Source organism: Maylandia zebra, linkage group LG3 (assembly GCF_041146795.1).
Source record: "Maylandia zebra isolate NMK-2024a linkage group LG3, Mzebra_GT3a, whole genome shotgun sequence".
Taxonomy (NCBI): domain Eukaryota; kingdom Metazoa; phylum Chordata; class Actinopteri; order Cichliformes; family Cichlidae; genus Maylandia; species Maylandia zebra.
Genome location: NC_135169.1, coordinates 38,973,937 through 38,999,507, shown reverse-complemented (window position 1 = coordinate 38,999,507; position 25,571 = coordinate 38,973,937). Strand labels below are relative to the sequence as shown.

At 40.9% G+C, this 25,571-nt stretch overlaps 3 protein-coding genes across 4 annotated transcripts in view; 1 reads left to right on the top strand and 2 right to left on the bottom strand.

The window, feature by feature from the left end:
- The window catches only part of LOC101470132 (zeta-sarcoglycan), a 54,875-nt gene extending 53,063 nt beyond the window's left edge, over window positions 1–1,812 (top strand). Inside the window, exon 8 of the mRNA XM_004554480.3 lies at window positions 639–1,812. Coding sequence (XP_004554537.2) covers window positions 639–830 — 192 coding nt within the window. The 3' untranslated portion in view covers window positions 831–1,812. The remainder of the gene's footprint in view (window positions 1–638) is intronic.
- A 4,192-nt stretch (window positions 1,813–6,004) lies between these two features.
- Window positions 6,005–15,777, bottom strand: LOC101470426 (uncharacterized). 2 transcript variants are annotated; one of them, XM_012920005.2, is made up of 19 exons: window positions 15,589–15,776; window positions 15,406–15,428; window positions 14,197–14,409; window positions 14,034–14,100; window positions 13,752–13,939; window positions 13,591–13,671; window positions 13,435–13,503; window positions 13,187–13,354; window positions 12,821–12,988; window positions 12,231–12,294; window positions 12,039–12,129; window positions 11,817–11,958; window positions 10,838–10,942; window positions 10,516–10,615; window positions 10,101–10,353; window positions 8,153–8,227; window positions 7,929–8,031; window positions 7,239–7,354; window positions 6,005–6,857 (listed from the first exon to the last, which is right to left on the bottom strand). In XM_012920005.2, exons 3-18 carry the CDS (start codon window positions 14,200–14,202, stop codon window positions 7,247–7,249), a joined length of 1,788 nt encoding a protein of 595 aa, XP_012775459.2. In that variant the 5' UTR covers window positions 14,203–14,409; window positions 15,406–15,428; window positions 15,589–15,776; the 3' UTR covers window positions 6,005–6,857; window positions 7,239–7,246. The 2 variants fall into 2 exon arrangements, with proteins under 2 accessions (XP_012775459.2, XP_012775458.2); XM_012920004.2 differs by lacking the exon at window positions 14,197–14,409 and having other exon boundaries at window positions 15,589–15,777.
- A 1,027-nt stretch (window positions 15,778–16,804) lies between these two features.
- On the bottom strand, window positions 16,805–23,151 carry mfsd8 (major facilitator superfamily domain containing 8). Its single transcript, XM_004554482.6, has 12 exons — window positions 22,580–23,151; window positions 22,081–22,166; window positions 21,841–21,884; window positions 20,681–20,921; window positions 20,459–20,572; window positions 20,226–20,370; window positions 19,091–19,149; window positions 18,730–18,838; window positions 18,163–18,297; window positions 17,980–18,083; window positions 17,610–17,836; window positions 16,805–17,537 (listed from the first exon to the last, which is right to left on the bottom strand). The coding sequence occupies exons 1-12, from the start codon at window positions 22,633–22,635 to the stop codon at window positions 17,331–17,333; spliced, it is 1,527 nt and encodes a 508-aa protein (XP_004554539.1). The 5' UTR covers window positions 22,636–23,151; the 3' UTR covers window positions 16,805–17,330.
- Window positions 23,152–25,571: the final 2,420 nt, after the last annotated feature.

Here is a 25,571-nt window from a genome sequence, read left to right as displayed (position 1 = left end):
TTTTTAACCCAACCGAGCCAGCTGTTCACTTATCTGAGACAAAAACTGAGCCACGAACGCTGAGACAGAAGGCAGCTGCAGTAAAGGCCTGGCAGCGCATTTAGTGATGTCATTGCTTTCAAAGTCACAATGCAATCCTTATATTTATGAGTTTGTCCAGTTGCTTTGAGCCTGTGGATATGGTGGAAATGAAGTCGTTTTACTTTTCTGTTTTTCTTTTTAACATTTGAGCCTGGTGGTGGATGGAAACAGATCTCCAGAGTTCTAATAATGGTTGTTTAGAGAATTGTCAGTCACTAATTGGGAAATCTTGGCAGTCTGTTTAATAGTTGTTGAGCCATTTCAGTCTGAACCAAAGCAGCGACCCACCAACTGACACTCTGCTCCCTTGAGCCACTAGTGTGGCCAAAAAAACAAAAAGAGAGAGAGACCAATTTAATGTTCCAGGCCAAATCCACCTTCACTGCTGATCTAACTCATCAGATCAGGACTGCTGTATCTCACTCCACCTGCTACTGTATTTACTGATTGTGCCACAGTCATTTATCAGTTCCAGTTGGTACTATATCACTCCAGGACACCCCTGACAGTGTTATTTGAATGACTTCCAGCTTGTCTCCAACGTTGTGTCCTTCCAGATACTTTTAGATGCCAACGCCATTCAGTTTGGAGGCCTCCCGCTCGGCACCTACACAGTGTCGCCCAGGCAGGCCTCGCAGGAGCAGACCGTGTACGAGGTGTGCGTTTGTCCCAGTGGCAAGATCTACCTCTCTCCCGCAGAGAGCAGCTCCACCTGCCAGGCCATGAGCAACATCTGCCTCTGGAGCTGACCTGGGAGCAGCGGCGGTTGAGCGGTGACAGTTAGAACATCTGCTCTGGAGCTGCAGAGAGCGGGATGGGTCTCTCCGATGGTACAAATGACAGAGTGGGACACTGAGATGGAGCTGGTAAGAGAGACTGCAGTCAGGTCAGCACAGAAGCATCCAGGTTGCTACCTGCAGTGCGTTGAAGGAGGTCAGGACTCTTCCACCAGTGGAAGTCGCGGCGGCTCTCTGAAATCAGGAATATCCCACACGGAGAGGAGAGCCTCCATCTCCTTATTAGATTCAGAGGACACGACTTTTATTTTTCTACTCCAGGTTAAGTGCTGGCAGGCAGTGACTGTTTTTATGATAAGGAAGAAGAGGAGAGGTGGGGATGGATGAAACACAGGTGCCTTCAGCTTTAAATGGCTTCATTCTAAAACTGTCTGTGCAGCTGGAGTCAGGCATTAGCTGTAATGGTAGAAAGTGGAGTAAGCACAATGATGTTTTTCCCTCTAAAAATCCCATAGACTGAATATAAAAGATGGACATAATCACTGCAAAGCCGCTAACAGGTGTGTGAAGCCTTGAGTGTAGCTTTTTGATGGTCACATCTTTGTTAGATCTAACAAACTGAGCAACACTGCACAAACATACAAAAAAAACTTGCTAACTACACGCATTACCCAGTTTGTCCTTGATGGCACCAATGGTGACGTTTGTTAAAGTAGCCCTGAAAATACTGATTGAGCCCAAAACATGACAGAAAATGGTTTAATGTGTTCATGAAGAGAGAAGTAGGATCATTTTCTCATACAGTCGAGCTTCTTTCGCAACAAGATGAGTCGCCCTCTGCTGGTCATTAAAGAAAATGCAGGTTGATCCATGTTTTATATGCAGTCTATGAAAAAATTTAGATTGTTTTTGTTTTTGAATGATCTCAATAGGTGGTGTGTGTTTGTTTTCTACTCTGTCAGAGGCTGTGTATTAAACTTGTTTCTGTGTGGCACTCATCGTTCTTGACATTTAACTATTCCCCGAGGTTCAGGTGGACAGATTTCCAAAGACTTCGCTCTCTAAGATAACTGTGACATGACGTACTACAACTTTAGCTGGAAGACCGTCTCATTGAGAGTACACGTTTGGAGCGTATATCACATATTATGTGATATTCATTGTGTTGAAAATGAAGTTTAGCTGAATCGAGGATAACTTAAACTACAAAGAATGAACATTATGTGATCAAAAGCTCCAGAACAGCAGGTCAGTGGACCTTGTGGTAAGTGTTTCTTTGACATTTGTTCAATGACAGGGGAAAGTCCCCCGATTCTCGAGTACTACAGCGCCACCAGTAGGGCAGAAGTTGAAAGTGCATTTAAGTCGTACTTCACAAAAAAATTAGGTGTGGTTGGATAACTTGCATCAAGCCAATTTCAAAGCACCCTATTAAGTCAGTTTCTGCCATACTGAATGTTGTTAAAGCATTTAATACACCGGGCACGTTTGTTATTTTCCCCAAGTCAGCACCAAAGAAGGCACAGACCATCTTCAGATTAAGCCTCACAAAAGCTGAAATTAGTGGCAAAGTTGACAAACAAGCAAAGCCGTGTACCATCAAAGCTGCGATTAGTCTAAACTAAACTCCAGACAAATGCACGTTGGGTGACTTAGTGAATCTAAATTTGCTGTAGACGTGAGTGTGGATGGTTGTGTGTCTCTCTGTGTGTTTGCCCTCTAAGACAAACTGGTGACCTGCTCAAGGCGTGCCCCACCTTTCCTGCTATGACAGCTGGGATAGTCTCCAGCTTCCTGCGACCTTAAATTAAACAAGTGTTTAAGAACGTGGATGGATGGAAATGTATTTAATAGTCATCTCAAGGTATTTTATATAATGCATGCTGTACACCTTAACTGATATTCACTATCTTGCTTCTTTCTTTTTAGGTCTTGAGGCTCAGCTGGTACTCCAGTGTCCTCTTTCATACTGGTGGATGCTGTAGGTAATACTCAAGTACTACCAGACTTACAAAACTCCAAACTAACCCTTTAAGTTGCCGTGCACGTGTCATCTGTGTGGCCGCTGCAGCTTTGTCCCACAGGGTGTGTGGTGCACGTTTAGCAATGACATGTGACAGACAAAAACCTAAATTATATTATTACATTTAATTTAAACATACCTGTTTATTTAAGGTCAGTAAATGATTTGCAGACTGTATTTAGGTTCTCTTCTCTCGTGTGAAATATCTCTGGCTGAAGAAAACAAAAAGCCAGAGAAAGACACAACATGTTATCCACCAGTACTTTCATAGCTGTGATGCTTTAGCTTCTCTGCAAGTATCAGAATTCTTTCTGAATACATTTCTGCTGTCTGTTGCATTGCAGCTCTTTAACATTTTAGCCACATTTTCTTGCAGAAGGTTTGTGCATTTTCCACTCTGCATGAGAGACTATAGGGGCTTGTGTTATAGGGTGATGTCATGGTGCAAAGCCTCTATAGATTGGACGAATTACACCCAGAAAAATGCATAACGGCGCTGCACCCACCCGGTTAATCGGAGCCAGCCTAGAGTTTTATTCTTATAAATTGAGAGACAAAAAGGGAAGATTTTGGAGTACTTACGATGACACATCCAGTGAAGGGGGGAGGAAAAAAACGCCCTGCTTTTCCAGCCTGTGGCCTGGAGAGGAATGAACAGCAGTCTGAAAAAGCAGCAGAAACGATTCAAACCTGCCTTTTAACAGACGCCGCTACCTCTCTTTTTCATAATTCTCTCTGCCCGTAATGTTCGTCGTGCACGGGAGCAGGAGCATTATAAAACCTTTTTTCTCTGCCACAGGCAGTCTGAACAGAAGAGGCAGAGGAGAGTGTTTAAGGAGCAGGGTTAAGAGCTGATATTATCGAGCCCGCTGCTGTACATTCACGGCTGGGTGCACTTCACACGTTTTCTGCCTCTAATTAGGTCCAAAGTTGCCATCAAGGAACCCGATTGGTGTCGCAGGAACTCTGTGGCTGCTGTATTTTAAAGTCTCGCTTTTCAAGAGGGGCTCTGCGGCAAGCAGGTTGTTAGACGATTCACACAATTAACACCGCAGGCCCCTTCAGAAGTCGCATCAAATCTCCAAACTAATAACTCGCTCCCCTCCACCTGTAAGAATACATAAACCCCGTATGAAGGGAGTAGGGTGACAGGTGAGAGGAAATCTGTTCACATTGGGGAGTTGAGTGTTTTCGCTCCCGGCTAAAGACGGCCTCTTTGCATTTGTGATCATGCTGAAGCATTCATTTGACTCAAACACGCACCATATGCTTAAGACCTCTGAGAGTATCCCTGCTTTGGATTCACACCTTCATATGCATATCAGTTAAGAAGCTCAGTGTGAATATTTGTTTCTGATCCCTAAGGGAGGGGGAGGCTTGATTGTTTGGCGTGCCGAGCCAGAAAAAGTTCAGATTTTGTGCTTCTGTTCAGATCTGTCCAATTCATACACCTGTTCAGAGCTTTTGCTGATGAGATGCCATGTTGTTAAAATGCCAGCTTTTTTTCTTTGTCTTCTTCGTGCACGTGGCTCTCTATTCACAGGTTGAACGCATCTTGCCAAGCTTTCTGTTTCACTCCTGTCTTTGAGTAAAATATTAAGCACACTCGTAGCACGATGCGATAGATTTGTAGAGCACTATACCTGCAGTCACCCACGTAACAAAATGACTCAAAATTGAGGCTGCAAAGAAAAGTCAGTAACACAAAACCGTGGTGTTTATTAGAGTGGGTGTGTATTAATGTTTCCAGTGGAGAAAGCATGTTTAATGATGGCAAATGTTGAAGCTGCTGTAGCTCCAGGTGCTACAAAGGAGGTGTGTGGTCCATGATTGTAACTCCATGTGCCATAAGGGTGAATTTATAAAATATAATTTGTCAGGATTTTTTTCCAGGCTGGAACACCATTTACTTCTGGCTCACATTTTAATTCGCTTGATTTTGCTGCCATCTATTGGCTGATATAGGTCTCACATTTACAGCTCCCTGTTCAAAGCTGGATTACTGCCTGAACACAAAGGGCACATGTCCCGAGAGCCACTCCCACAGTTTACTGAGAGCTAATTATTTTTGATTTATTTTACTGTAGACATATGCACTGATCACATATATTTAATTACGTAAGTCCTGCTCTAAATGTTCATCAAGAGCTCCATCTTATGTGCACATTTTCCAAGTTTGACATTTACCTACGTCCACACACCAGCGCAGTTTTCAAGAAAAATATAAATTAGTCTTCAATCCAGACGTAATTGTTTTCATCCCTTTTCTTTTACTTATCCTCATCAGGGTCATGGGCAGGCTGGGGCCTATCCCAGCTACCACAAGTGGGATACACCCTGGGCAGAAACGTGGATTTCAGTATTCTGATTTACCAAGATTTCTGCATCTCCTGGAATGGGCTCCATACAATTTTGGCACTTTGACTCATGTTTAGGGATGAACTGATCATGTTGGTCAAAGCGTCAGGTGACTTCACAGCAAAACAAAAGTTTAAGGCCGATTATGACAAAAGTTCAAGACATGAGCCAACAGGGTGAGTGGGTGCCCCATCACCATGGTGGTTAGCACTGTTGCCTCACAGCAAGGTCTTGGGTTTGAATCCACTGGCTGATGAGTTTGCATGCTCTCCCCGTGTCTGGGTTGGTCTCTCATGACACTTAAGACTTCCTCCCAAAGTTCAAAAGTATGCAGGTGTAGCCTACCTCTCACCTCACAGCAGCAACAGTCTTCAGCACAACTACAACCCTGTATGGGATAACTGGAAGAAGACGGCTTTGACTCTTTAGTAGTCTCTACTTATGAGTTTGAAAAATGACATTTTGCTCTGATTTTGGTGTTCCACCGTTTTTCTTGTGTGTACCCGCTGTAAGGAAATCTTTTTAGCGAGATATTTTTCTGTTTCATTTTCACCTGTTTGGATTGCAGATGGTGTGATTTGTGTAAACAATGCCCTTCTGTAGGGGGGAGCTGGAATAGCCGTAAATGTGATGTCAAGATCAAGACCTGATTCACACAGATCTGGTCCACTTCTACACTTTCAATCACATCTGTAACAGGACACCCCACTACAAGCTTTCTCTAGAAAGGTCCATCTATGCCCCATGAAGTTAGTTCATATCTTTAAAAAAAAAAAGAAAAAGAAAGAAAAGGATGATGCAGGAGTCCAGAGTATAAAGAAACTTTAATTGTTGGATTAAGAACAACCTTCACAATTTGAGGACTTATATATTTTAAAAAAGAAATGTGCAATGGCCTTTCAACCCTTGAGGTTTTTCATTTAAGACACGTTTCAGGTAAAAATTAACTAGGAGCACTGAAACCGCATAATGCTTGTGTTATACAGCTGTATTAAGCGTATAATAAGAATTATGGATGACCATAATGCCTACAGATAATTTTGGAAAACCGGCTGACCACATGTTTAGGCTCTATATATTATTTAAGTATTTCGACATAAAACTTTAGGGATTCCTGCTGCTTAACATGTTTAAAAGAAATTATGTAATACTGTATTTGATGACCAATGTTACTTGCATCACTCAAAAATTGTCCACGGAACAACTTTTTAATTAACACTCAAATTTACTCAAACAGACTGGTGTGCTTAGCTGTAAGCCTGCTCTGCAGTCTTAGACTAATCCGCAGACTTTAAATAAACAAATATGTAAATTATATACTGTTTTTTTCTGAATACTAACATTTAAAATACATACCCAACCCTTCCATGTAAATTGTCAGACTGAAAATCTTGGCAACATGAAGCGTTTGTTAACATCTGGATTCATCACCTTACAATAACACGATATTTTCAGACATAACTTACCAGGTAATTTTACATAAAGCTATTACATCAGGAGAACCTGTAGATACTGTTGATTAGTCTGTACTGGACAAGAAGTATTTATTGAAAACAACATTCAGGCCAAGTAGCAGCTGGGTCTTCATTCAGTAGTCCCCTCTGTGGTCGGGGATGGGTTTCTAAGGACGTACTGTCCTTTGGCTTTTCTCGTTATGCCTGCAATAAAAACAAAACTACATTTTAGGTATGAGTCACTTAAATTTAGCAGTTTAAACACATAATCGCATTATAATCCTGCTATTTATGTGTTGGATAATTAAATAGCTTGCTCCTTTATGCCAGGGAATAAAGTTTTGAACTATTCCTTTAACCTCTTGGCCCATTTTCACACATTAAGTCTCATCCTAGCAGGATGGTGTCCCCAGGTGTCCTTTTTCTTATGTAGCTTTCAGCAGGACACTTCCAGTAATCAGACTGACACTGACACTCTCTCACTACTTAAAGTACTCGGTTTGGTTCAGGTGAGAGAGCTGCCCGGGTAGAGCGAGCAGGAGGCAGCACAGTCAGAGCTGTGAAGTCTGGTATGAAAGGACTCACCTCACGTTCTAATCTGGCAGGTCATCAGCTCTCAGGGCAGATCTGGAAATACCCAAGCCTGCAGGAATCCTGTCCGGATACCTGACAGCGAGCTTGTTGTGATTCAGCTCAAAGCCCTGACGAGTGAACACAATACTAGTTTAGTGGGTGGAGGAGTAACCTGGGCACGTGACAAAGTATTCACCAAAATCACAGAGAGACGCGTGACCGTGTGATAAGAGTTACACATCAACAACGCATTCACAGCATGATCCAGACAGTTTCAGACGACTCAAACAAAAACTAGACAGACACAAGTGTAGAAAAAAAACTGGCCTAAGGAGATTAGGAAAGGGGGCACACATAAAGACGAACCCCTAAAATGCAAAATTCAGGGCTTGAAGCAGGGCAGATTTCTGACCCTGGAGATTGATGCACTTCTTTGCCTGCAGTCTGAATTTTTATTATTCATATTTAGTTGAATAGATAAATGACAAATTAAAACTCCTTTCATAAATTCAAGGGCTTTTGTAGCTTCGGTGTCTCAGGGAGTTAAAATTTAATGATACATTAAAGAATCTAAAGCGGCCCCGCTTCCTGGATTTCGGCCAGACAGCCATCCTGCAAATTACAACAGCGACTGCCTCTCTGCAACTTCACAAACAGTACTATGGAATTACGACACAGTACCACAATAAAGGATGCACTTACATGAAAACGTCGGATTGCTTCATCACAATGTTCTTGTTTTGTATAGTTAACAAAGGCACATCGTTTGGCAGTCAAAACCTTGACGCTATAGACGACCCCGACCCTGCAGGACAGGAGTGTGTAAAAAAACAAAACAAAGTTACCATAAAAAGTGTCTCACTACACTACAGAGCTATTTACTTTTATTACATAACAAACCCTAGAACTCCACTACAGGCTCTTACTTGTTAAACAGGTTTGCAAGCATGGAGTCGGTTACTGGGAAATTCAGGTTTCCCACCCAAACTGGAAACAGCTCCCTGTTGAAAGAAGACACCATTTAAAAAACAATATACGACCTATGCACAAGGTCTGTTTTGGGGATAGCTATACAATAATTTATAATATGCATAGTAAACAGTTTAAAAAAAAAAAAAGCCTAATGACTTTCTGCTCTAATGATTTCCTGGGATACACCGTCTAATTAAAGGTGAAAGAATACCAATAAAGTACCTTGTCTGTTGACTAATTAAATTTTGCAATTACAAAAACCGATTGAGAATCAGTTGTTTTTTTTATATTAACCTTCCTGTCTCGCCACATATACCCACGCTGCTTCTGCTTCATGTAATCAATCCACCTGTTTACACTAGCTGTGGATGAAGTGGTGGTTATGAAGTTTGAGGCTGTGCCATTTGAGGTCATTATTATCCAATTGGAAACCAGTAAATCAGCAATAGTAACACAAAGGGCCATTTTTGAGCTAAAATATCAAACTCCGCTTTTGTTTTTTAGGCATAGATTCAATCCAAGTAGGGCTGCCACAAACAATTTTGATAGTCGACTAGTCACCGATTATTTTTGCAATTAGTCGACTAATCAGATCACGTACGTACTGATTAGTCGCTGTACGTTTTACGTCCATTGGACGTAAAACACAGCTTATTGCACCAGCCTACATCTGCTCTTATATAACTATCATTAGCTTACAGCTTTAAGTGTTTAAGGTCTGTGCTAACTAAAAATAAAGACAAGATGATAGTTTATTGAAGTTTAATGAAATTTGCAGATTGTTTCGGTGAAGTTTAATAAACTCCTTGCTATCTAAAATATAACAGGACACCGGAGTATATTCTCGAGCATCTCACACTTCTGATAATCAGCTGTCTGCTTGATGTTTATTCAGCTGTGTAAAAACTATACCTTTAATCTCAGCCAAACCGATTTACTCAGGAACAAATAAAATACTAAAAAAGCCAAACAATAACATTTTTAAGTTATCTAAGTGACTTATATATCATGTTTAACCTGAGTAGTGAAAGACGGCGGTGGGTTTGAAAACAATTAGCTGGGAGTCCGGTGTTCTCACGGGCTCCAGTGAGCCTTGCCCCTGGCTAGCTATCGAGCTAGTGGGTAACAGACGTCTCCGAAAACGTCAGAGTGCTTTTGAAAATATGTGGTGTCCTGATAAACTGAGCCGATATTTGAGGTTTACACAGCTACATTCTCGCCTGCAAATATGTTAAACGTTTATTTTGTGACCCAGAAAGAATAATAAGAGTAACATTAAAACTAACTAGCTGCCGCCATTGTTGGAAACTGAGCTATGAATTCTGGGACACAGCTTCTTCTTCTTCTGGGTTTAACGGCAGCTGGCATCCTTGTACATGCAGTGCTGCCATCTTCTGTTTCAGTCCATTATTACACTCTTAAATCCTGCTACTTATTCCTGCGTCTTTTGTGATCTTACAAAGCTTCAAACGACGCGTCGACTATTAAATCAGTCGTCGACGATTTTGGTAGTCGACGTAATCGTGACTAGTCGACTAATCGTGGCAGCCCTAAATCCAAGCTGAGTGAGTGGCGTGCTTACGGTGTTCTCTCGCTTCATTAGTGGTGCCGCACGGGAACAGTAAGCAGAGAAATTAAAGGGCTCCTGGTGTACAACCTCAATCCCACATTGTTACTTCTGCACAGTTATATTAGACTACATTTACTCCAAGAATTAATCTGTTGTGAAATCAAAACTAATGTATTTTGAGAACTTTAAGCCAAGAGTCCAGTCTGGATTTTTTCCCCCCACCATCACTTCAAAAGATCCTTCAATGTCCACTATAAACATTATCGTGTTAAAAATGCAACATCTCAACCTTCCACGTAAGCACCCTGCGGTGAGAGTGAATCAGTACTCACAGTGATGGTCGATTAACGCCGTTGCTGGCCTTCATGGGCTGAGTAAGAATAGGCTTTGATTGACTCTGAGCAGCAGATGTATTCTGGACTGCGCCCAAAGGTTTGTTCATAAGTGTTTTTTTCAGCGCATCCTTGGACTGAGCAGGACGCACAGCGGCAGCAGGTGCAGCGATTGTGTTGGCTGAAAGGATTGGAGACACTCCAGTGACATTTGCTACTTGAACAGGTGGGAGAGAGCCGTTCGGAAGAGCTCCTGCACACAAAGATCAGCAATTAAACTGGATAAAAATACACAGTTAAACACATTTCGTCAGTTTAAGCCTAATATACAAGTGATACTCTCTGTGGATAATACACAGGTGGGCTACAAGAACAAAAGACTTATTTCCACAACTGCGTGGAGTGAGAAACTCACCTGGTCGATCGTTTAACTTAGACAGCACTTCTAGTGCTTTTTTAACCGTCCCATGAATTATTAAAGCATTTGAGCTCTGCTCTCGAGTAAAACCGAACTCCTGAAGCAAAACAGAAACACACAGTAAGAAGCACATTCAAAAAAAAAAAAAGGCTCAGTCTTCATTTTCCCAACTTTCCCTCACAGCTGAAACCTCGAGCTGCAGGCCATTTTTCTCATCTCAACTATGAACATGTTAGCACTGTTTCTGGTTGGATTCAAGTACACAATGTAGTTACATGCATGTAGTGTGACTGCACCACTAAGCGCAGCTGCTACATACCATTAGCTGTGTTATCTGCACACGCATCAGCTCCTGCGCAGCTTCTGCACACGAACTGTCCAGTTTGAGAACTTCCGTGAAGGCCAGGGCAGCTTCCTCATACCTCTGAAACATTACGGACAGCAAGAACTTCAATTCAAAGTAAACCTGGGTTCAGATCAATTTGTTGCTTCACTAATTGGCCTAATTGCTGTCAGAACACTGAGTCAGAAAAAGTCTAATGCTTCTTTCTCAATAGTATCTACTCGACGCGACTGTTTCAGTTGCTCTCTGTTACAGTTGAGGATCACCTCAATGTGTGTGGGGTTGTTATAGCAACACGGCTGATGTCATCTGTATGTGAGGCGATAGTACACGGCTTTTTAAACGGACTTTGTGGAGCCATTTCCCTCATTGACAGGTTTCAGAACTGGCGCTCTCATGACTCATCAAGTGACGTGACTGACTGGCCAATCAGTGGCACACGATCTCTTCAGGTCACATTCTCAGATTGACTCAGCTCACTTGGAACCCCGACCGAGTAGGAAAAAAAGTTCCTGGTTCCAGGTATTACTACGTAATGGAAAACCCTGAAAACTGAGTTGAACTGAGCAGAGTTGGTCTTAGGGGAAAATAATGTGAACCTGTGCAACAACTGCAGTGATGCTGCAAACAAGGCGACATTGTCAAAGTCGCTGTAACCTGAACTGTAAACATTACAACCGCTGACGGGTCACATCCAGTATGTGCCGCTACACAGCCGACTGCAGCTGCATCAACAAGTTAAGACTAAGCTAACTTCCCTGTGACCAGCACTCAAATGTATGTCCCTTTATAATGTTTCTCATTGGTTGGAAAAATGTGTTGCTACTTTGGTTAAAGAGTGCTTTGTAACAAAGGACACTGTTGCACAAGAGTCTGCTCTTAAAATCAGAAACACACAGCATATTAAACATGACATGTGAGGGTTGTTAAGATTAGATAAAAGCTTTATTTTTACCTTTAGACCAGCCAGAGCTCTTCCCTTCCTATACAGGCCTTTATCCCAACCTGGACATATGCCAAGCGACAACTCTGCATCCATTAACGCCTTCTCGTATTCTTGCAACTTCTCAAAACAGAAGGACCGATTTCCAAATAGCCTGCGACAGATGCAAAGATGGCATTAAAGCTAGTGGTGCAAGTGAAATCACTGCTGTTACTTAAAGTGAGATGTTCTTACTTAAACTCTTTAGGGTTGTGCTTAATTGCATCTGTGAAATACTTCACAGCCATATTAAAGTCTCCAGCACTCGCATGCTTATTTCCAATGACTAGGGGAAAAAAAAGGAAGATAAATATTTATTTTACGTATTCTTTAAAAGTCAAATCACCTCACTGAGAATTTATGTGAATGAATAATGACGAAACTTACCGGCAAGCTCTGTGCTTATTTTTACATGGTCTTCAAAGGAGGGAACGCTGGACGCAGCAGAGTCCTGCGTAGACAGCAAGAACAGAGTTTCAACCTTTAACGTGCACCAAAAGACAATATAGCAGGTTTTACAGCTTTGTGGTCATTCTCCAGCGTTTCCTTCATCACTGCTGTTTTATCTAAGATGTTTAACTAACAGATGTGCACACATTTCATTTCTCTGCGGTGAGTTTCACACACCCACACACTTTCGTTTTGACATCTTAGTGAGGACATCTAATTGACATAATGCTTACCTAACCCTTAGCCTAAACCTAGCCATAACCTAAATGTAGCCCTGACACTAAAACCACATTTTTAGTCTCAAAACTTCCTTCAAACCCGTGAGGAGAGGCACTTCTGTCCTCACATGTGACTGTTGGTCCACACAAATATAGCAAAATTCCAATTTTTGGTCCCAACAAAGACGTCTAAACGGGTACAAACACACACGAGTAAGAAGGAGGAAAAGCGTAGTTTCCATCTCCTACTTAACTCACTCGTATGGAGGAAACACTGCATCAATCTGATCTGTATGCGAGCTTCTTCACCTTCTTTGCAGCCTCCCGTTCTTCATGTGATTTTTCGGGGACTGTTTTGTATTCTTCTTTTTCTGGCATCTTCCTTTTCTCCTTCTTCTCCAGTTTGGGCTTCTGCTCCAGTTTATGCATGGCTATAAGAGCAGCTTTTCTCACAAAACTACTCGTCATATCAAGTTCCTTAAAAAGAGACGAGGAAAAAAAATGTAATTGATGAACAGAAAGTGATATAATTTACAGCCAAATCTTATGCGATCATCTTTTCCTGTATTCAGTAAATTGGATTAAAAGAACAGTATCAGGTTAATGGCACTTTACACCATCAGGCATCAATCAGTGGTTCATTTTGAGAATGATATCCACTCTTAAAAGTGCTACCTCTGAGTCGCCTGAGTCGTTCTTGGAGTTGCCGTCTTCATCACTGGAAACGTCGCTACTGTCACTGCTGTCTGTATCTTTGGCTGAGGCCTGCGGTTTAACACTAGTATTGTTATTGGCTCTGTGTTCATCATTAACAGCTTCACCCTCCTCTGCATCATCTTTTCCCTGTAAAGCACAGAACACAAGTTTGTGAAATAAGAGGACCGTTTCTTTTTTCGAAACGTGTTGCATAAAACAATCATCACCTCCTCGTTTTTTTCAGGGTTCAGCTTGTCCTTCTCCAGCTTCTCGAGACGTTTCCTTTCCTTCTGTTTCTGATCAACAAACACACGCAGTGAACATTACTCACACGAGCTGACATTTATTACCAATCACTTCATATTCAAGAAAGCAGGATTTACCCGTTTCTTAAGCCGCTTCTTCTCAGCTTTGTCTTTCATTTTTTTAGATTCTTCTAATAATCTGGCTTTTCTCTCAGCATCCTAAAGAAGCAGATTTGAATCATTTAGAGTCTGCAGCACAACTTCACATCAAAAAGAAAACGGTAAAACTAAACACTTACGTGCTCCTTTGTCTGAAATCTTAAAGGGGACGGGCAAGAAGAATTACGGGCTGAAGGGTATACAGGCTGATATACAGCGCTGGATGACCTCAGGCGGTTTGCAGGGTATCCATGGAAATCATGACTCCAACTACCGGTAACATAATCATCATTGCCTGGGTCGTCTAGATCGTCATCGTAGTCAATACCTGTAGGAACAACAACAAGTTTCATACAGTCACACAAATAAAGACCGACACACTCAAATGTGCACAGCAGACATGTTGCACAATATCTCCTTACCAAGAAGGCCACATCTTATTATTCTTTGCATATGAGGACGTCCTTCAAACATCCCTAAAACAGTTCTCTAAACAGGAGGGAGAGAGACAAAGAGATTTGAAAAGTATTCACAAACAGTCACGTACAGTCCTCGCTCGCAGCCTCTCCAGCCTTGAATTCTTACCCACATTCCACCTACATCTGGATCCCAGTATGATAAGTGTGGAGTATTCCCACAGCTGCTGAAAAACTGCACCACTGCCACTACTCAGCATGCCTCTGAGCTCCAGTAAGAATGCTGGCACTGAAAAGCACCATGTCCAAGAGTTTCACTTTCCTTTATCCAGAAGCTCTGAGTCACTGGATCAGCAGGCAAGCCCCTTTCTCTGGTCTTGCACTATAATAAATACACGTGAATGCAACAACAAAGCAGCCTGCATCTAATTTGGGGATGTGGAGCATATTCTCATACTGAATACTATCGTTTATTTTAGTCAGACTTATAGAAGAATCACTATAAGAGCTGTAATGTTGAGCACAAATGCAAATAGAAGGTTGGTGTGATTAAACAAAGCTATAAAGTCTTTTCTCTCCACTTTAACAGCACCAATAAATTACAGTGGAGCAAAGTTTGTCTGGCACAAAAATAAATGTCAAGCGTTACATAATCAGCTGTGCAGTTATCTGATCCACTGGAGTTGTTTGTGGAGCAGCTTTTCGTGTTTGATGTGCTAATCTGTACATCTTGAGTTCCGAGGCAGAAAAAGGAAATCCACAGGCAGGTTATACACGTGGGAGGAAAAGGGGCAACAACATGCCACTTAATGAAGAAATGTCACTAACCCAACAGATACGAAGACGGCACTTTTCCTTAGAATAATCCACGGACTGGTTTAGGATTTGTTATGGAGTCAATATATTATATTCGGAGCAGAAATGTCCAATTAAGACCACTTTGCACGTACAATACGAGATTATTACCTCAAATATCCGCCTCACTGTCACGCAAAAAAGCAAAGCGTGGTTTGTAATTCCTTGTAGACGGATTACTAATATCACTGTTTTCTAAACCATTTCACAGACATCCTGCTCACTGGTAAAACTGTGTTTAGATTTCCGTAAGAAGCAGCTGTGCACGTACAGCGTTTCTCTGAATACAGGATATGTACAGGAAGTGACACGGCGCAGTGTTTACATGTTTCCATTCAGCAAATTAGACTGTGCTGCTTTTACGGCCAACCTGCGAGGAACCCATTGATGATCTTAACACCTTACCCATCCGGTCCCCAGACCCATAAACTCCCCCCACGAAGTAAGAGCCAACACGCGGGGAGCTTTTCCACAAAGCGTAAGCTAACGCGCGCGTAAACTTTAAGGAAGAGAGCATACTTACGAACATATGAGGATCCGGAATCTCTGCAAAAGCAAACAAAAGAACAAAGAGCAATATAAATACAGTCGGTTCAATAACCAGGCTTTGGCTCCTCTCTACACAAACATGACTCCTACAAGCGAGCTAGCTTCGTAGCCACGTTAGCCAACAACTTTTTAAAAGACACAAAAAGCGCTTTCTTACCCTCCTCTTCTCTATAAATCTCCATGTTTACTAATATAAGTCCTGTCACGGCTTTACACACTCTCACGACGCAGTTAATTTCACCCTAAGTTTCATTACTAATGCTAATGTTAGCAGCCTCTAACTTTTGCTGCCAACATACTGGCGCGCTCCCTCTCGATCACTTTCAACATCGCGTGAACGCACACGAGCGCACGGGCGGGACTTGGCTTTTATTGAACGCATGCGCGCCGTCTTCCTGCCCCCTTCCCGGACACATGGATGACCTTTTGTTGTTTATTTGCAATAAAAATGTAAATGTAGTGGGTCTGTTTCAGTCCTTGAACCTGCAGATGTGTCTGCTAGCTCTGCAAAGCCTACTTTGGTATGGAATTTGGTAGGAATTAACAGCATTAGACTGTGTTGTAAATGTTATGTCATTATAACAATATAGCCAAGTACGCACCGTAGACACTGGATTGGCAAAAGCATTGGTTCGTCTGCCTTCACACGCATATGAACTTCAGCGGCCATCTTTAGGTTTAATATGATGTTGATCCACAGCTTTTACAGCTTCCAGATCTCATGGAGAGGCTTTCTCCAAGGTTCAGGAGTGTGTTTAGGATTTTTTTTTTTTTTAAACCATTCTTCCAAAAGTGCAAAGTAGGGTTTACATGAGAAGGTCTCCTGTTTTTTCATGCTAACAGTGTTCTCTGGTTGAGGTCAAGACTTTGTGCAGGCCAGTCAAGTTTTTCCACACCAAACTCACTGTCTTTATGGACCTTACTTTGTCCACTGGTGTTCAGTCATGCTAGAACAGAAGGGTCCAGCCTCAAACTGTTTCCACAAAGTTGGGGACGTCCAAGATGTCAGTATGCTGAAGCTTTAAGAGTTCCTTTCACTTTGAATGAAAAACAAACTCACGCCATAATCCCCCCACCACAAAACTTTATTAGTCAGAAAGTATCGTTCTCCTGGCAACCAAATGCAGAGTCATCCATCCGATTGCCCGAAGAGGTCTGCAGTGTTATTTTTTCTTTAAAGAGAGGGAACACTTCCTGCCTCTTCTCATGTTTTTTTTTTGTTATGTTTTTTCTTTAACAATTTAAAGTGCACAGCTGCTTAAGCCTTCTCTGAGGAGCAACAATGTTAGGCTACACATAATACATTGTCTGATATAAAGAAGCCCACCTCATCATAAGATATACACACTAAATACTGCCAGCACAGGGTTAGATAAAATCTTAAACAGTTTATTTATTAATCAGTTTATTGTTACCATACACACCCGCACCCACCCAGACATTTCTGAATATTTTCCAATAGACAAAAACCCGCAGTTTTAAACAACTACAGGTTAAGCCATTAACAGAAGGAAAAATAATATCAGTATTTTTTTCCATTAAGAAAAAGAGTTTAGCAGGAAATGTTAAAATTGTCAAATGTAATGTTCTATGATGTAATGCATGTGTAATTATGTTCATCACTCAAAGACACACTTCTGTCATGTTTTCTTTCCCAACAAGTGAGCGGCGCGTTCACTGCAGTTTTAGCTCCTTTATAAATCATGAAGCAGCGGTCTTCGATCATGTTATGAAAAAAAAACTGTCTTTGCAAGAGTTAAAAAGTCAAAACCCTGAGTTACAAACTTTTAAAAGTTTATCCGTCCCCACTTTTCAAAGTGGCAGCGACAGAATGTCATGATGGCCAGGACTTATGTGCTGAAAGCAAGTATAACAAACGGCGATCGGTTTCCATCAATGCTACTCTACAATCCTTCCATGGCGAACAGAAAAGGCAATGAGTCTGCGGTAGGCCGAGATGAGGAGGATGATGGCTCCTGCCACCATGCCGCAGATGAGGCTGAAGGTCCAGCGAGGTCCCAGGTGGGTGTAGACATGGGAGACGAAGACCGGGCCGAGTGTCCGTGCCCCGCTGCCCGACGCCGTCAGCCAGCCCATGTACACACCCTGGTGAAACATTTGAGAAGTATATGGGCGCGTTCAAAATTATTTTAAAGCATCACACATGTTAGTATTTACCTGAGGTTTGGGTCCAAGGATTTTGGAATACAGTGTGTAGGACATCACATTGCAGGCTGGGTATCCCACTCCAATGAGGAAGTCCGCTGAGAAGAACTGAGCTATGTGTATAGCAGGAGTATACTGGCACCAGGTTTGTTCGATGGGACACCCCGTTGGCTCCACAGTACTGTTCGGGGCTAGCATGAGGTCAGGCATCTGAGTCACAAAGGAGTTGTTTTTTATGTCTGTTTGTGAAAGAGGAGGGTAGAAATTAGTTTAAATCTAAACAGATGCTTGGAAAGATGTAACAACTACACACTGAGCTGTCAAGAGTCAAAATGGCAACAACTGGAAACTAATCTGACTACTTAATTCAACCGATCAATACCTGCCCACTGGATTTTAGGATAATGGTTTCCCCATGGAAGAAGAATAAAGAAGCCACAGAAAATAATGACCAAGCCGATTAACAACACAGGCCGATCTCCGAATCTGGAAGGAAATTAACGAAATTCAGGAAAGGCGATTCTTTATTTGATGTAATTTATATGTGCAGTGAGAGGGGTGATACCTAAGAGCAGCCACTTTTACAGCCAGAAACACCAAGATTGATACAAATCCGATGCAGCAGAGAATGATCCCGTTGTACAGCACAGCTTCTTCCCTTGTCCAGGCAAACATGTCCATAGATAGGGGCGTGGTAATTCTGAAGAAAAACACAGAATCACAACAGAGTACAAAAGAGGTTTTAAAGAGAGAGAAAGACTGCCTAGACTGGATATAAAAGACAGGCATAGCTCTGGCTGAGAACTGTCACCATGCTTGCGTTTTGAAACCAGGAAGCTTGTCAATCGCAGAGATAATGTATAAAATGATCTCCTTTATATTTTTCTGTTTTATCCTCAGTTACTTTGACACAAAGTTATCTGCTGTGATGCTTACACCTCTGATGAAGTCTCACATGTACTTGTAAATGATCATTATCACAATATTTCTGACTGAGTCAAAATGAAATCAAACCGGGACCTCATCAATCAAAATTGAATAACTAATAGAAATCAGTGGCGATACCCAGCCCTACTTGGAACCAGCTTTTATGTACCATCTGTGAGTCTGACGTCTTTGAAGAAATACATACGTCTCAAAGATGGCAAAGATGAACATGATGATGAAGAACAGGATGTTGGATGTCATGACAGCCACCTGATCGATGCTTTCAACAGTTTCTTCTGAAATATCAACTCTCTCTAGAAAACAAATGTATCTTCCATCAGAAACTGTAAAACATGACTCATTTATTTCCATATTCAAAATGTATGATTCCTTTAACATTAGCCATTCAGACTCAGTGCAGTACTGCTTTATGTCACTCTGTATGTTAAATGACTTAAAAATAAATAAATGTTTTAGTCCAAATAGTTTTCATTTTTTCTGTAAATTGACTTCAGCAAGTGGTCTTTCCTTGGCATACAGTAAATGCTAAAGAAAAATAGATACACCTTCTGATGTGTAGTTGATAGATTGAATGTGCCTTCCATCTTCATCAACGTGATGCTCTCTGATGGAAAGAATCAAACATTTTAGTTAAAGGGTATATCCACAGTATTTTTTAGTCCATGTAAAATAACGAAATAAACAGTCAAATACTGAAATTTTCCAGAACTATCCTACTGAAGACCGATCCTTTTTTTTTTTTTCCTTCAAAAAAAAAAAAAAAATGGTTAAGGAAAAACAACTTCACACGTTAAAGACAAGTCAAAAATATTTCAGGATGCAGGAGTATCATTGTCAAGGTCTACAATCACCTTCATGAATGTAAATATGGAGGATTTAAAAGGTGCAAGCAACCACTTGAAGGCCAGACTAGACTTTGCCAGCAAACATCTAAAAGAGCACAGCTCTGTAAAAAAAAATGTTTGGTCAGATAAACCCAAGATTAACTTTTATTAACTTGTATCAAAATGATGGGAAGAGAAAGGTATGGAGCAGGAGAGAAACAGCTCATGATCTGAAGCATACCACATCATCTGTCTAACATGGAGGGGCTAATATTATGGCATAGACACGTATGACTGTCAGTGGTGTTTTGTGACTGCTGATGGAAGCAACAGGGCTGCACTCTCTGCTCGGATTCAACCAAACGCTCCTGATCAGACTGTGTAAACAGATAATGACCCAAAGCAAACTGCAAAAGCAATAGGAGTTTCTCAAATCAGCAAAATCAGATGTTCTTCAAATTCAAGTCACCTGATCTCAACTTATGTTTTTTAGGTTATGAAGAGAAACTTGGATCATTTTTTCAGTATGTTCAATAAAAATCAAAAGCACAAATAGTGCTTTAAGACAGAATTTGAAAGAATTGTGAACCTTCACATTTATACGGCATTTAAAAACATTAATTATACATAAACTGACAGATCAATAATACTAAACTCTCAAACAGTCCTCATTTAAATCTTTGACCCTGGTGACCGCTAAAGTTCATTTAGGTAGTGCCTCAAAAAACAAAGAAAGAAAAAAGAAAAAAAAAAGGCCCAGTTGAGGGATGAAGACAGATTTACTACAGTACAGAGATCAAGTTTATGGCAAAACTATAAACAAACAAGAAGTCACATCAAGAATTTGTTCAGTCACCTCAGCAGAATAACGACGAGCAGGATGTTGATGAGGCCGAACACTGCAGCCAGTAACGCTGGGGTGGTGTACATGTTGAGCTTCAGCGCTATGAAGTCCAGTGTGACACCTTCCTCTCCAATGAAGGACAGACATGCCTGCAGGGCTGACATATACACAGAAAAATAAACAAACATTAAAACTGATTTTTCCTTCAGCAAACTCACAGCTTTGCTCCCTGTTGTCAAACTTACCTGGCCCGAGGATGAAACCGAGGGCCTGGCAGGCACTCATGTTAGCCATGGCACCCGTCCTCTCGTTCAGTGATGTAGCTCCAGCAACATAGGACCTCACCACAGCTACGTTACCTGACATGGAAAGACTGAAACGTGTCATGGATCATCATAAAGGAAACAGATCAATTTGCTTACTAAGGAAATTATATCAAACCTTTAGGTCTATATTTAAATGATCACCTGCTCCGAAGCCCACAAAGACTCTGGACATGAGGATGTGATACTTGTTATAGGTCTTCGGCAGGTACGCGTAGGCATAGTAGATGTTGGCTGCCAAGTTAATGGAGATGGAACACACCAGTGGTTCCCTGCGTGGCCGATGATTGGACCACCAGCCAAAAATGGGTGAGGCCACCATCTGTCCGATGCTGTATGCTGCAACCACCCATCCCAGGAAGCTGGCATCAGTGCTGTCATCAGTCTGTAAGAAATGAATGCTCCACATTAGACCTCATAGGAAACCTAGTACAACATCAAACCCCACTGTTGATCAAAGCCACCACATATTAAACTGAATACATGTTTAGGCAATAATTCCACCGGCTTCCAAGCTGCATGAAGTGGGAGGAAAGTTCACTGGTAGACCACCGTGTTCTGGCTAAAATGTCTCAGTGTAACAGTAAAATCAGAACATGCAGGGTCCTACACATTGTCTAACCATAAGGGGGGCTTATACACATTATTTCACCTCTTCATTGCATACAAGTGTATGTAGAAAGGTAACAGCGTTTCAGGTTTTCAAATATACTTGGAATCCAGTTTTAGGACACTGAAGTGACATACATGAACATATACTGCTGAAGCGTAGCTTCAAAAGCACAACATGTGGTGCAACTGAAGTATACTGCAACTTAAGCAAGACAGAAGTTGAAATAAACACAATGGAACAAGCAAAAAAAAAAAAAAAAAAAAACAGCAGAAGTTCAAGGAGATAAATGAACTCAGCGGCAGGCATGACAGGCTAACAGAAAACAGTGGATCATCCTATTAAAACACATCATGGGTCATGTAACTGCAGTCTGTTCATTATATACTTGAACAGACTGCAGTTACATTCAAAGCAGTTTAAAGCACTCAATTAAAAATCCAAGCACCTTTGTAAACCTTGAAAACACTACATAAATTCAAGTATTCTCCAGCACCCGTATAGGAACCCTGCTTACAAGGGCTTAATCTTTCAGTCATTTGACCAGGGCAAAGAGCAGGGCACTATATCCTAAATTAAATCCCCAACAATCCTCTTTGCAAAAACAAACCACGGAGCTTAGTTTGTATTATTGACATCAGTTGAATCAGGCAACAATCTTCAGCCCAAAAGACACCGTGTCATACTTACTTACCTTTTGCAAATATGGCCAAAGTGATGTGATGACAATAGTGAAACCTGAGAGAGAGCACAGATCACATTAATGACACACAAGCTGTTGAAGATGCTCAACATGTTTTTAGGCTAGAAGTGACTGAAGTTATTTCATGTCTCTTCAAATGGCATCACAGGTCAGAAACCACAGTTTTTCCTGTAACAGTGCTGAGATCATTACTTTGAACGTGATAAAAGTGTTATATTCCCGTGTCCTCACCTACACTACTGAGGAACATAGTGAAGTACATGACTCTGATGGACCTCCACCGACTTCTGTAGTCATCATCCTGCGAGTCATCGCTGCTGACATGGAGTACAGATTATCCATAAAGGATGACATACCAGCAAGACAATGTAACCTATACGAGTAATGTACGAGCCAGCAAGATATATGGCCAAGTGACAGGTCAGCGTCTCCTTTTTATAGGAGCGAGAACACAGTATGATGAAGAAAAACTGGGTTAAAGAATAAAGGTGAATAAAGCTGCTGCACCCACCATCTCTGACTGCAGTTGCGTGTTTTATTTAGCGACTGTAAATAAAGTCTACCTATGTTAAGTTGCTTTGTAGCTTAGCTCTGTTGCTTACATACGGCAAAACAGACACAACACAAGGCCAGTAAATCCAGTGCTTCTACAACCTGTTGGGTAACAGTGTATTCATACTCAAGCTTCCTCTCGTTGTTTTTATTTAGGGAGGCGGCTATCTGGACTTACCTGCTCCTCTCATCCCTGAGCAGCGGGGTGGTGCTGTCGGGTTCAGGTTGAGACATCTTTTAACAAAACACTAACTCTGCGATATTATGACTCCACCCGTGGACTTTGAAAAAGCAAAACAGTACTTTTAGGTCGCCATGTAGTCGAGGGTCAGTGAACGACACTTGCTAACTTTCACCTCTCCCATAAAGCTCCGGGTAGCTAGCTAGCTAACGTTAGGGAGAAACATTTGGCCCCTTAAGTCATATGCACGAGTCTAACTGATACCGCAAACCATGATAAACGGTCGTTTTACCAAGAACAAAGCACAGTACGCCACATAAAAACACGCAAAGCTGGACTATGATATCAGTGACAGCTCTAACACGCAAGGCACCCATTATTTAAGCATCGGCTTCCGGTAAATTCTTTCAAAATAAGGCAAATTGAGTCCCAAATAAACTGTGTTCTGCCGAGTTTTTTCTTCAGTACGCTTATCATATCTTATCAAAAACTTAACATGAAATTATTTATATAAACATTAAACACTCTGAGGTGTCTTTCCTTTGTTGTTGCACAACTGCGCAGTGTTTTAGACGCTAATTTCGAATAACATCCGTGTTTACTCGGCTGTTAGCGCGCACCTTGACGAACCGCGCTCACGTGAAAACTAGCAAACCACCCAAACACAGTCCGAGGGTCACTTGATTGGATCGGCGAGAAGGACGCCGTGCTGCGATTGGTGGATGCAGTTATAGTGCGGGGCTGATACAAAAGTTATTTAAAGGGCAACTAGTTCAGCTTTAATGTAGAAGAATCTGAGCACAATTATTGACTTTTATATGTGAAAAATTAGAGTAGAATAGAATAGAATAGAATAAAATAGTCCTTTATTGTAATTGTACATGTACAACAAAATTCTACAGGAATAAAATATAAATATCAAGACGGCATAAATAAATAACAAACAGGAGAAATATGTACAAAACAAGAGGAATATATACAAAACAATAGAAGGACACACATTAGTGAACAGGATGCAACATGCTTGAAAATAGTGCAGAGGACTTGGTCTGAATATAGTTCATGTGTGAGTGACCTGAGTATTAAGGTAGATCAAGGGTTATGACAGATCACCTTTTAATCTACTCGTGGCACTATTAAAGTATTAAATCACATGAGATTTCAAATTGCAGGAAAATCACTGGAGTTATAAGAGGCAGACAACTAGACACACCACGTGTATGCTATTGCTATTTATTGTGGTTTAACCTGTCAAGGACAAAAATGTAAAGAAAATTCTGCATCAAGCCTTGAAATCATAGCTTTCCTACTTTTGATAAGCCTGGATTGGTGGCATGATGGTTAGTGCTGCTGTCTCCCAGTAAGAAGGTCCTCGTTCAAATCCACCATCTGGCACAAATGGTTGTTTGTCTCTGTGATAGAATGGTGAGCTGTCTGGGGTGTAACCTATCACTTCAGGATTAGGCCCCAGCCCCCCTGCAACCAGGATAAAAATAGGAGGACGGTAGTTGTTGTAGATCCATTCACTTTATATGGTAACCAGACTCTAGACTTTGTTGAACATTATGTAATATGAAGACAACATGTAGTATTTAAGTGACCAAGTAGTATTGGGCTAAAAGTTATTGAATAGTGTTGAAATAAAATGACAAAATTGTGAAGGATTAAAATATTCCAAGAGCTCAACTTACTTCATCTAAACATGTTTCAATCGCATTTTATGAACCTCTAAAAAGAATGGGTGTGTTTTTCTTATAATTTAAAGGTTTACTGAATTACATATAAAAACATAAACACAGAACAAGGCAGTTCAAATACACTGACATAGAGTACGGTTTGCAAAGAAATGTGTACAGTGAGTTATTGGGTGATATACATTTGCCAAACATCTAGTGCACAGTCTCAAGATCAATACAGGTTATGTTTCCACTTTGTCTTTGGATTTGAACCCACATAAACTGTCCCAGTGGTCTTTCCTTGTCATTTTTACAGTTAAGCCTTATTAACATCCTCTCACATGCAGCAACAGTGTTCATCATCTGTCCACAATGGGACTATGCTATATATTTTACAGAATTCAAGTGCAATAACTCAATTCTAACAGCCTATTGCAAAACCTTTGAACTCGTAGCTTATTAATTAAATAATGCTAAGCAAATTATTTAAATTTGTATAAAATAACTCTTATTTAGAACAGTGTTTTGAGTGTGTGCAGGACAAATGTTTTTAAAAAATTTCTTGGTTTTAGTCAAAGGTGTCTTTTCTTCCTCACTACATCCACACACCTCCTCTGGTCTTTCTCTGTTTCTCCACAAGGACCTCCTGTTACACAGCTAAAGTCATTGCATCGTCTGCTCTGCCACCTTTAGTCGTTTTGTCAGTGTCACTGTCTCCAACCCGTACATCACCTCGTTACCACCTTATATACAGTTGGGTGTCTGTTATTGTCATTTTTTAAATTTTTCTGTTTTTACTTTAGAGAATAAATACTGTACATCATGATGTGTCATCAAAACTGATTTAAATATCAATGATGAATGTCATTATCTTGCTAACAGAGTTAGCTTATAAAAACCTCCCCAGTGCCAATAAATATTACACCGCAGTAATTAAGTAATAAACAACAAAACAGTTTTTAACTACTGACGTCTGTTTTTAGTTTAAAAAAATTTTTATTTTTATTTTTTTGCAAAAAATACATTTTTTGGCTAATTAACACAAACTTTCTCTTTTATAATTAGAGGACCCGTCTGGGGACTGATCAGAATCTTTTCCTGTAATTTTACACATTTGTTTCTTAAAATTTAACAGTCAGATTCAAACTGAAAGTTTTTTCCATTTACTATAGCAGTTTCTCTATCTCATGGAAAATCTAGTACATAATGCTGGAACTGTACTTCTTTTTCTCATATTGTGATAAGTTTCAGTCATCGGCGTAACTTTGTGCTGAACATTGGGGGTGTCAAGATCTCTGTCTAAATAAATAAAT